The sequence below is a fragment of the Salvelinus alpinus genome, chromosome 30 (genome assembly GCF_045679555.1).
Source record: "Salvelinus alpinus chromosome 30, SLU_Salpinus.1, whole genome shotgun sequence".
Classification (NCBI taxonomy): domain Eukaryota; kingdom Metazoa; phylum Chordata; class Actinopteri; order Salmoniformes; family Salmonidae; genus Salvelinus; species Salvelinus alpinus.
Window position 1 is genome coordinate 22,190,383 of NC_092115.1, and position 11,535 is coordinate 22,201,917.

At 42.8% G+C, this 11,535-nt stretch overlaps 1 protein-coding gene across 1 annotated transcript in view; it reads left to right on the plus strand.

Moving 5' to 3' along the window:
• Window positions 1–10,713, plus strand: part of LOC139559735 (double-stranded RNA-specific editase B2-like) — a 51,726-nt gene extending 41,013 nt beyond the window's left edge. The window contains exons 7-12 of the mRNA XM_071376011.1: window positions 2,148–2,316; window positions 3,271–3,422; window positions 3,601–3,769; window positions 3,882–4,063; window positions 4,884–5,062; window positions 5,735–10,713. Coding sequence (XP_071232112.1) covers window positions 2,148–2,316; window positions 3,271–3,422; window positions 3,601–3,769; window positions 3,882–4,063; window positions 4,884–5,062; window positions 5,735–6,022 — 1,139 coding nt within the window. The 3' untranslated portion in view covers window positions 6,023–10,713. The remainder of the gene's footprint in view (window positions 1–2,147; window positions 2,317–3,270; window positions 3,423–3,600; window positions 3,770–3,881; window positions 4,064–4,883; window positions 5,063–5,734) is intronic.
• Window positions 10,714–11,535: the final 822 nt, after the last annotated feature.

Here is an 11,535-nt window from a genome sequence, read left to right on the forward strand (position 1 = left end):
GTGATATACAGAAGATAGCCCTATTTGGTAAAAGACCAAGCCCATATAAATGGCAAGAACAGCTCAAATAAGCAAAGGAAAATGACTGTCCATCATTACTTTAAGACATGAAGGTCAGTCAATGCGGAAAATGTAAAGAACTTTGAAAGTTTCTTCAAGTGCAGTCGCAAAAACTATCAAGCTCTATGATGAAACTGGCTCTCATGAGGACCGCCACAGGAAAGGAAGACCCAGAGTTACTTCTGCTGCAGAGAATAAGTTCATTAGAGTTAATTGCACCTCAGATTGCAGCCCAAATAAATGCTTCACAGAGTTCAAGTAACAGACACATCAACTGTTTAGAGGAGACTGCGTGAATCAGGCCTTCATGGTCGATTTGCTGCAAAGAAACCACTACTAAAGGACACCAATAAGAAGAAGAGACTTGCTTGGGCCAAGAAACACGAGCAATGGACATTAGACCGGTGAAAATCTGTCCTTTAGTCTGATGCGTCCATATTTGAGATTTTTGGTTCCAACCGCCGTGTCTTTGTGAGACGCAGAGTAGGTGAACGGATGATCTCTGCATGTGTGGTTTCCACAGTGAAGCATGGAGGAGGAGGTGTGATGTTGTGGGGGTGCTTTGCTGGTGACACTGTCAGTGATTTATTTAGAATTCTAGCATGGCTAACACAGCATTCTGCAGCGATATGCCATCCCATCTGGTTTGCGCATAGTGGGACTATCATTCGTTTTTCAACAGGACAATGACCCAACACACCTCCAAGCTGTGTAAGGGCTATTTGACCAAAAAGGAGAGTGATGGAGTGCTGCATCAGATGACCTGGCCCCCACAGTCACCCAACCTCAACCCAATTGAGTGCTCAGCATATGTGCCAACAAGTGCTCAGCATATGTGGGAACCCCTTCAAGACTACTGGAAAAGCATTCCAGATTAAGCTGGTTAAGAGAATTTCAAGAGTGTGCAAAGATGTTGTCAAGGCAAAGGGTGGCTACTTTGAAGAATCTCAAATATAAAATACATTTTGATTTGTTTAAAACTTTTTTAGTTACTACATGATTCCATATGTGTTATTTCATAGTTTTGATGTCTTCACTATTATTCCACAATGTAGAAAATAGTAAAAAAATAAGGAAAAACCCTTGAATGAGTACTGACTGGTACTGTATAATGCACTACTTTTAACCAGAGCCAATTTGGGATGCAACCATGATGACACATTTCATTGACTTTTAATATGGTAGTAAAATATTCAACAAGTCCAATTTAAAAATAAAATCTCTCCCTATACAACTGTAGATACCAGCAGAAGTCGTAAATTAATCAAATGCCTTTGAATATAGGTCTGTATAGAGCACAGTAAGCCAGTCGAGGAGTGCACATCTGGGAGTGCACATAAGCGACTTCAGTTGAAGCCAGCATGGGAAACTCTCCTTCAAAAACAGTAGAGCTCCCCGGATCTAATAGAATACCTAAGATGAGAGCGTGGGCACAACCATAGAATTAGAATGAATTACTTTCTATTCATTCTATTTCTATGGGCACAGTGCTTCCCAGGTAATGCTGCCCCAAAGGGCAGTGAATCCAGAAGGAATCCCTGCCAGCTCATTCATATAGAATTCCTCACAGTAAAATAAGCAGTTGCTCAGCTTGCTCTGCAACACAAGATGCAGCTTTATACCACTACCATTGATGAGATAAGACTGTCATTACGTCTTTGTAAATATTTCATGAGGTGCTGTAACAAGACAACAATATAGTAGGAGACTGGTGCATTATATTCTGTCCTGTTAGAGTCATTTCTTATTCAGAAGCCATTTATTTTGCCATCTTTACAGTAATATTTTAATTAGATTAAGTTCTTTGTAGAGAGTGTTCCTGTGTCTGAGGCCAAATTACTGTAACTGATATCCAAAAAGACAAGAGTTGGGTTGTATCCCAAATGTCACCCTATTCGATTCCCTATGTAGTGCACTACTTTTGGCCAGGCCCCATAGGGTCCAAATAAGTAAAACAAAAAAACAGTGCACTATATAGGGAATTGGGTATCATTTAGATACTCACAAATCTATTGTATAGGTGTACTGTGCTGATTTTTGTTTGTTGTTGGTTAGTAAGAGGACCTTTTGTCTCCTATTGTGGTCAGGTTTTGATCTGAGGCGAGCCCAGGTGGTGTCTTTGGGGACAGGGACCAAGTGTATCAGTGGAGAGTGTGTCAGTGACCAGGGATGGGCGGTTAATGACTGCCATGCTGAGGTCACCACCAGGAGGGCTTTCCTCCGCTTCCTCTATGCCCAACTGGAGCTTTTCCTCTGGTAATATACTGTATACATACGGTCATACACTGTATCTGTACACAAGGGGTTGCATTCCAACTGGCACCCTATTACCTATGTTGTGCACTACTTTTGATTAGGGCCCTGGGCTTTGGTTAAAAGTAGTGCACTATAAAGGGAATAGGGTGTAATTTGGGATGCAATCAAGGCCTTAGCCCTGAGGATGAAGTTGAAGAATCTTTGCTTTTGTACCTTTGAATTGAAGTTACAAGTGAACAATGTAATATCAGTTATTACCTATCTGCGCTGATGTTTTGGTGCCATTTTAAAAAGAGCCACTTCATGTAACTGTTCTGTTATGCCCCTGAACCATCACTTCAAAATCATCTCTAGTATCATTTTGTACTAGAGGTTCTTTTTAAATACCTGAATAATTAAATGTGTATTCCCACCAACATCAAGTGCACAAGGATGATTGAAGTAGAGAAATGTTGAACATAAAAATCCCATTTCATCTCAAAATATCTATCTGGGTGATTAGGCTACACACAGGTGCGTCATTTCAGCTAAACCTAGGGTACGACAAAGTGACAAGGGCGCTGAGGGTGGGTGAGCCAAAGCCATTTACTACAGTGTGAACTGTTTTGAGAAAAAGTTGCGCTGTTCCCTGCGAGATTCCCTCAAAATACCCCACTTCAATCCAGCTACGGCGAAGTTGCGAGTCCCGTTCTCTGCAGCAGTGTCGATGCGCATTTTCTAAATCACTAACAGGCTCTCCTCCTGCTCCCGGGCGTCCGCATGGTCCTAAAATCAGCCTCTAATTCCTATAAATTGCATTTGCCTTTCAATCAGGATTGGAATGATTTTAGTAGCCTATTTTATATTGTTGGTGTTGAGCTAGGCTTTTATACCCAATTAAGGCTCCTGGCTACACGTTACCACTTCTTAAAAAGTTCATACTCAAAATGATCATAACACAATTTCCTTGTTTAGCAACTGGCCAGGCAGTTTGGAGCAGTCGATTTTTGTGCGAGACAAAGAGTCAGTATACAGACTGAGAGACGGTATTCTGTTCCATATGTATGTGAGTTCATCGCCCTGCGGGGACGCACGCCTCAACTGTCCCTACGAGATCACAGCTACACGTAAGAAATATTGACATTTGTTAGTTGATTTTAATTTCATTCATACTCACAGTCAACAAGACTGAATTATGTGGAATGCACAGTTACATTAAGGCCATACTTTAAATGCTCCACCTGTCTGTACTGTGCTTTGTAGAGAAACGTAGCATTATATCAATTGTCTCCTCTCCTCTCCCAGACCAGAGCGGGTATAGATTTGTGAGGAAGTTGCGCTGCCATCTGAGGATGAAGATGGAAGGCGGTGAGGGTACACTTCCTGTCAGCGTACTGAGAGCCAATCAGAAATGGGACAGGGGGTTGCCGAGGGAACCTCCCGTAACCATGTCCTGCACAGATAAAATTGCCAGGTGAGCTCCAGATAGACAGTGAGAACTTTCCCACTGAGTCACAAAAGTATAACATACTGTGTAAAAGGGGGCTTGTCTGCTTGGTCTCTAGCATCATTGTTTGTGTCTCCAGGTGGAATATTCTAGGTCTCCAGGGCTCTCTCCTGTCTCACCTGGTGGAGCCGGTGTACCTCCACAGCCTCACAGTGGGCAGCCTGTGCCACACGGGTCACCTGGGAAGGACCATGGCACGACGCATGGGGCACATCGCCCCTCTGCCCTCGTCCTATAGACGCAACAAGCTACTGCTCGGCTGTAAGTCACGCCCCCTGCCCTCCTCCTATAGACGCAACAAGCTACTGCTCGGCTGTAAGATACGTCCCCTGCCCTCCTATAGACACAATAGACTGCTCCCCGGCTGTAAGTCACGCCCCCTGCCCTCGTCCTATAGACACAATAGGCTGCTCCTCGGCTGTAAGATACGCCCCCTGCCCTTGTCCTATAGACACAATAGACTGCTCCTCGGCTGTAAGTCACGCCCCCTGCCCTCGTCCTATAGACACAATAGACTGCTCCTCGGCTGTAAGTCACGCCCCCTGCCCTCATCCTATAGACACAATAGGCTGCAAGATACACCCCCCTGCCCTCGTCATATAGACACAATAGACTGCTCCTCAGCTGTAAGATACGCCCCCTGCCCTCATCCTATAGACACAATAGACTGCTCCTCGGCTGTAAGTCACGCCCCCTGCCCTCGTCCTATAGACACAATAGACTGCTCCTCGGCTGTAAGTCACGCCCCTTGTCCAATCGGCTGTAAGTCACCCAGATATAAGAGATGTGGTTACTTCAGATATTTAGGTTCACATTACATGTCCATGAGTCAGTTCATTTGGCAGTAGACTACTTAGTGTTTGAGACTTGACAAAGATAAATGTTAGGAGGTGGCCTGGTGGAGATGTTCCCTCCCAGGACAAACAGCTTGTTCTTCCAGACACTTTTCATGGTCCTGTCTCTTCCTCTAAGGTTATGCCTCTATTCTGGCATCTGAATAGTGCATGTTATGTACGTACCTGCCCATCCTCTCGGCTCTCACTGAGTCCTGACCCCAGTCTGGTCTCTGTGTGGTCTCCAGGCCTCAGCAGCAGTGAGGGTCGGCAGCCAGGGAAGTCTCCCAGCTTCAGTGTGAACTGGAGTGCTGGAGACGGAGAGCTGGAGGTGGTGGATGTCTCCACTGGCAGGAAAGACTCAGGGACACCATCCAGACTCTGCAAGAGATCCTTCTTCACTCGCTGGGAGAGACTACACCACCAGGTTAGTTATGCATAGGGAAGCTGTAGATTGCATCCCAATTGGCACCCTATTCCCTGCATAGTAGACTACTAGGGTAGTTTGACACATCCATTTTGCTGCAAGCAGAAGCTCTATTGTACAGTATGTATTGGATAAAGGTATTAACAAATTATTTGCTTACTGCAGATAGTAGAAAAGACCAATCTTCATTAAAATGTAGATGTGATCCATCTTTCTGTGTCCATCTAATGCTAATTATTATGACAATGTTTTTAAAGTACAGTTTCATTTCCATCGTGAAATTAAATATGTATGTGGCAGCGCGTTCCACTGTTCCAAATGGCAGCGGTTAAATTTTGATGACATTACAGAGTCATAATTATTTAGAAAAGCATTTGAGTAGCTTCCCACAGAAAAGGCTTCCTGCACTCAGTATCACATGCAAGAATAAACACAGTCATCTAAAAATCCATCCTGGCTGTAGTCCATTAAATATGTTTTTGTAGAGAGGGAGAGAGACAGAGCAATAGGGAATATAAAGCAAAGTCCACAGAATGTTAATTTGTTTGGTGAAATTTAAATGGAAGAGATAGCCCAGCTGTTGAAGTTTGCAGTTTATGTTGGCTCATTAGGTTTTATTCTGTCTGGGTGGTGTATTTTATTAACCCTTTCTTACTGTCTCCATCTACTCAGCTTAGCAGTCCAGGAGGAGTATTGGATGTAGAGGAGTCCCTATTTCTTATGTCAGATAGCACAACGACTCTGTCTGCACGGTCGGTTGAGGGACGAGTGTCGCCTAGGAGTGACGACACCTGTCGGAAGACAATGGAGGAGGCCATGAAGACGTACTGTGGAGCTAAGATGGCAGCAGGGGCCTACCAGAGAGCCAGGCATAAGTTTGTTGTCTCGCTGCAGGAGGCAGGTCTGGGCATCTGGAACAGGAAACCACCAGAACAGGAGCATTTCCAGAGCAGGGTGTGAGGGGTTCTTCTAGAAGAAGCAGTCCAGGGAATTTTCTTTAGCCAAATTCCCTCACACGCAGACACACACACCGCAGACTCAGACTCAGACACACACACACAAGCTGTTCCAATCATGGTAACTAAGAGGTTGTAAAATAGAATGTCACCACGATAGGAACAGCACATAGTGCTTTCGGGAAAGTATTCAGACCCTTTGACTTTTTCCACATTTTATTACGTTACAACCTTATTCTAAAATGATTTAAATAAATAAAAATCCTCAGCAATCTACACACAATAACCCATAATGACAAGGCAAAAACAGGTTTTAGAAATTGTTGCAAATTTATGAAAAATAGAAACAGAAATACCTTATTTACATAAGTATTCAGACCCTTTGCTATGAGATTCGAAATTGAGCTCAGGTGCATCCTGTTTCTACAACTTGATTGGAGTCCACCTGTGGTAAATTCAATTGATTGAACATGATTTGGAAAGGCACACACATGTCTATATAAGGTCCCACAGTTGACAGTGCATGTCAGAGCAAAAACCAAGTCATGAGGTCGAAGGAGTTGTCCGTAGACCCCCGAGACAGGATTGTGTCGAGGTACAGATCTAGGAAAGGGCACCAAAACATTTCTGCAGCATTGAAGGTCCCCAAGAACACAGTGGCCTCCATCATTCTTAAATGAAAGAAGTTTGGAACCACCAAGACTCTTCCTGGAGCTGGCCACCCGGCCAAACTGAGCAATTGGGGGAGAAGGGCCTTGGTCAGGGAGGTGACCAAGAACCCAATGGTCAACCTGACAGAGCTCTAGAGTTCCTCTGTGGAGATGGGAGAACCTTCCAGAAGGACAACCATCTCTGCAGCACTCCACCAATCAAGCCTTTATGGTAGAGTGGCTTGACGGAAGCCAACCCTCAGTAAAAGGCACATGACAGCCCGCTTGGAGTTTGCCAAAAGGCACCTAAAGACTCAAAAACAAGATTCTCTGGTCTGATGAAACCAAGATTGAACTCTTTGGCCTGAATACCAAGCGTCATGTCTGGAGGAAACCTGGCACCATCCCTATGGTGAAGATTGGTGGTGGCAGCATCATGCTGTGGGGGTGTTTTTCAGTGGCAGGGACATGGAGACTAGTCAGGATCGAGGCAAAGATGAATGGAGCAAAGTACAGAGAGATCCTTGATGAAAACCTGCTCCAGAGCCCTCAGGTCCTCAGACTGGGGCGAAGGTTCACCTTCCAACAGGACAACGACCCTAAGCACACAGCCAAGACAACGCAGGAGTGGTTTCGGGACAAGTCTCTGAATTGAGTGGCCCAGCCAGAGCCCGGACTTGAACCCCATCGAACATCTCTGGAGAGACCTGAAAATAGCTGTGCAGCGACGCTCCCCATCCAACCTGACAGAGCTTGAGAGGATCTGCAGAGAAGAATGGGAGAAACTCCCCAAATACAGGTGTGCCAAGTGTCATGACTGTCCTGTGAGGATCACAATGGATCAGATCAGATTGGCAATGGCTGACAATAACCAGACCTTCTCTCACCCGCAAAGGGGAGGAAGGCACTGGTGTGGGGGTTTTGACACCTCCACGACATGGAGAGGGAGATAGAGACAAAAATACACATTCTCACATTAATCATATAGTTTGCATACGAACCGCCGCTCGTTTGGAATAAGAAATCATGAATGTATTTACGTATGGGTGTCTTTGTCTGTCATGTAGTCCTGAACAGAACTACAGAGTTCACTCTTCCATTCACTTCTGAAGCTGCTTATTTGAAGATAAGCCAGCCGTGCCGATGGTTCCAGTGGGGGTATGAGAGTAGCGTACGGTGATTTGAGACTCATAGTAGGATGGGATGGTTTGAAGAGTTCAGCTAACCAGCTGTACCAATGATTGTCTGAGAGGGGAGTTTGTCACTTCTTCCTCCTCGTGTTGATTATTCAGGATTCAGACCACTTTGAGCTGCAGCTCTTCGTCTCTCTGGTCTAAAGGAAGGTGAGTTTATTTTTTCACCTCGTGTTGAGGTTCAAAGTTCCAACCATTTCAAACATGTAGCTACCGCTCCACACTTTTGTGGTCTAATGTTAATTTCGTTACCAAGGCTTTTTGGGCACTCTGGCCAAAGGGGATGTCTCCATCAGTCTGACATGCTCTCTGACCTCACTTGGGGCGTGGCTACTTACTTATGCACAGTTTATAGGAGAAAGATTATCTTATACCTCCTAAAATGACATGTATATCTTAACAAAAATACTTTCATAATTTGTCATATTATATGCACAACGTATTGGATGGAAACTTGACAGGTAAAGGGGATATACTTTCCAAGTTACAGTATTTCATCCATACAGTTTTTAATGACATCACAAAATGAAAACCAATATTACCCCACGCCATCACACCTCCTCCTCCATGCTTCACTGTGGGAACCACACATGCAGAGATCATACGTTCACCTACTCTGCGTCTCACAAAGACACGGCGGTTGGAACAAAAAATCTCAAATTTGGACTCATCAGACCAAAATGACAGATTTCCACCGGTCTAATGTCCATTGCTCGTGTTTCTTGGCCCAAGCAAGTCTCTTCTTATTATTGGTGTCCTTTAGTAGTGGTTTCTTTGTAGCAATTTGACTATGAAGGCCTGATTCACGCAGTCTCCTCTGAACAGTTGTTGTTGAGATGTGTCTGTTATTTGAACTCTGTGAAGCAATTTCTGAGGCTGGTAACTCTAATGAACTTATCCTCTGCAGCAGCGGTAACTCTGGGTCTTCCTTTCCTGTGGCGGTCCTCATGACGGCCAGTTTCATCACAGCGCTTGAAGAAACTTTCAAAGTTCTTAAAATTTTCCGCATTGACTGACCTTCATGTCTTTAAGTAATGATGGACTGTTGTTTCTCTTTGTTTATTTGAGCTGTTCTTGCCATAATATGGACTTCGTCTTTTACCAAATAGGGCTATATTCTGTATACCAACCCTACCTTGTCACAACACAACTGATTGGTTCAAACGCATTAAGGAAAGAAATTCCACAAATGAACTTAACAAAACACACCTGTTAATTGAAATGCATTCCAGGTGACTACCTCGTGAAGCAGGTTGCAAAGCTGTCATCAAGGCAAATGTGGCTACTTTGAAGAATCTCAAATATAAAATATATTTGGATTTGTTTATTTTTATTTAACTAGGCAAGTCAGTTAAGAACAAATTCTTATTTACACTGATGGCCTACCCCAGCCAAACCGGGACGACGCAGGGCCAATTGCGTGCCGCCCTATGGGACTCCCAATCAAGGACGGATGTGAAATGCAGCCAGGATTAACACTTTTTCAGTTACTACATGATTCTATATGTGTTATTTCATAGTTTTGATGTCTTCACTATTATTTTACAATGTAGCAAATAGAAAGAAAAAAAATTGAAAAACTGTGGAATGAGTAGGTGTCCAAACTTTTAACTGGTACTGTATGTAAATGTAATCAATTTTTATATATATATACACACATTTGAAAACATTTCTAAAAACCTGTTTTTGCTTTGTCATTATGGGGTATTGTGTGTAGATTGATGAGAAAAAAAAGGCTGTAACATAAAACGTGGAAAAAGTCAAGGAGTCTGAATACTTTCCGAAGGCACTGTAAGTGCACATACAGACACTTTATATTATTTATCTCATCTTGATTGAATAGTGCATTGTTGCAAAAGAGCTTTGCGAGTAAGCATTTCACTGTACTGTTTACACCTGTTGTATCCTGTGTACATGACAAATAAACATAGAAACTTGAAACACATGTGAGTGTGAGGGAATTTAGCTAGAGAAAATTGTCTGGATTGCTTCTTTGCACTGTGACTTAACCATAACGAATATGTAGTCCTGAAGGGTATACTATAAAACAGGATCAATGAGTTAGCTAGCTAACTTCGAGAAACAACCAGAAATAACTATTGATATTCTGATTCAATAAGAAAGCTAAAGTTCTGTGTGTTTTTGATTGTTGAGTCAATTAGGCCATGCCAATGTCAAGCTTTTCTCAACTAAAAATCTAAACAGCCTCCTGAGTGGCGCAGCGGTCTAAGGCACTGCATTGCAGTGCTGAGGTGCCACTAGAGCCTGGGGTTTGATCCCAGGCTGTGTCACAGCCAGACGTGACCAGGAGCCCCATAGGGCTGGGCATAATTTCAGGAATGTCCAAAATATGTGCAATAAAGTATCAGGAGCCTGCTTACATCAGTCACATGTGGGATCTATTTCTTGGATAATTTTTCCTTTGACCAATTCGGGCGATTAACTATTTTAAAATGAATTACAGCATGTCTTAGATTACGAATGTATTCTCTGAAGCATACTCTGTTGTTCACCTATATCCTCTTCCCATTGGTTCTTAAGAGAGTCCAGGGACTTCAGATTGTGCAAATGTAATAACATATAGACAAAACCTATGCTCCCTTTGATATAAGGATTCAAAAACAGTCTAGAAGGGATGTGTAGATGTGATGGGAAGTGACTAGAGTGTGAAGATACAAAACTACGCAGTACCTAACCTAAAGAAATGGGATCTGGGAATATTGAACTTTTTTACTACCTGTTGAAAAGATGCAAAATTCATATCAATTTACCTTGTCAGCTCGGGGATTCGATCTAGCAACCTTTCGGTTACTAGTCCAACGCTAGGCTACCTGCCGCCCCATCACGAAATTGCGGAGAAAAATATGGTAAAATTACAAGTTATTTCAGAATATTTAAGTAAATTAGCTGGCTAACTCCTTGATCCTGCTTTGTAGTATACATACCCCTCCACTTCTATTTCCTCCACTGTGCAGTCATATACAGTAACAATACAGTAGCCCAAAGATAAACCTGTTTCCCTTTTAGCAATCCTTCACCTACACCTGTTGAGTTACTCACTTAAGCTCCCCTTTTGTAGTCTCCTTGCATTGAATACCATTTACCCTTTCAAACATTCAGTATTACAAAGTATTTCTTTGTAATTTTTGGAGAAATTATCATTGTAGTACTGGGGAGCAAGTAAGCTACAGAATGTGAATCTGGCCCTGAAAAACATGAGAGCAGGGACATCTAGTGGCTCAAAGAGAACATTGCACGTTCTGAGAGTATAACAGTATTAAAATAGATTTTTTGCGGACAGACAGTTTTGACAGTAATTTACTCTCGTTAGTATTTTCCCTGTTACAATTGCCCCCATACACCTATAAACACATAGTACATTAAACGTTATGTATTTCCTCTTTCCACAAGCAATCGTATTGCTTGATATTTATTTCCACACAAAACAGACAACACCATCTCACAGACTAAAATGATTGAATGCTAATAGTAATGCATAAGTACTTTCTATCTAGATCATTGAATGTCAAATGTAAGAGTAATTTATATTTTTATTAAAGTGAGTCAATTGGCAATTTTAGAATAATCTAATTGGTCTTTGCCTGTTTTCTGACAACTGGGTGATAAAAGACTGAACAATTCATTTAACACTATCCTCATATCACGGCACCAAA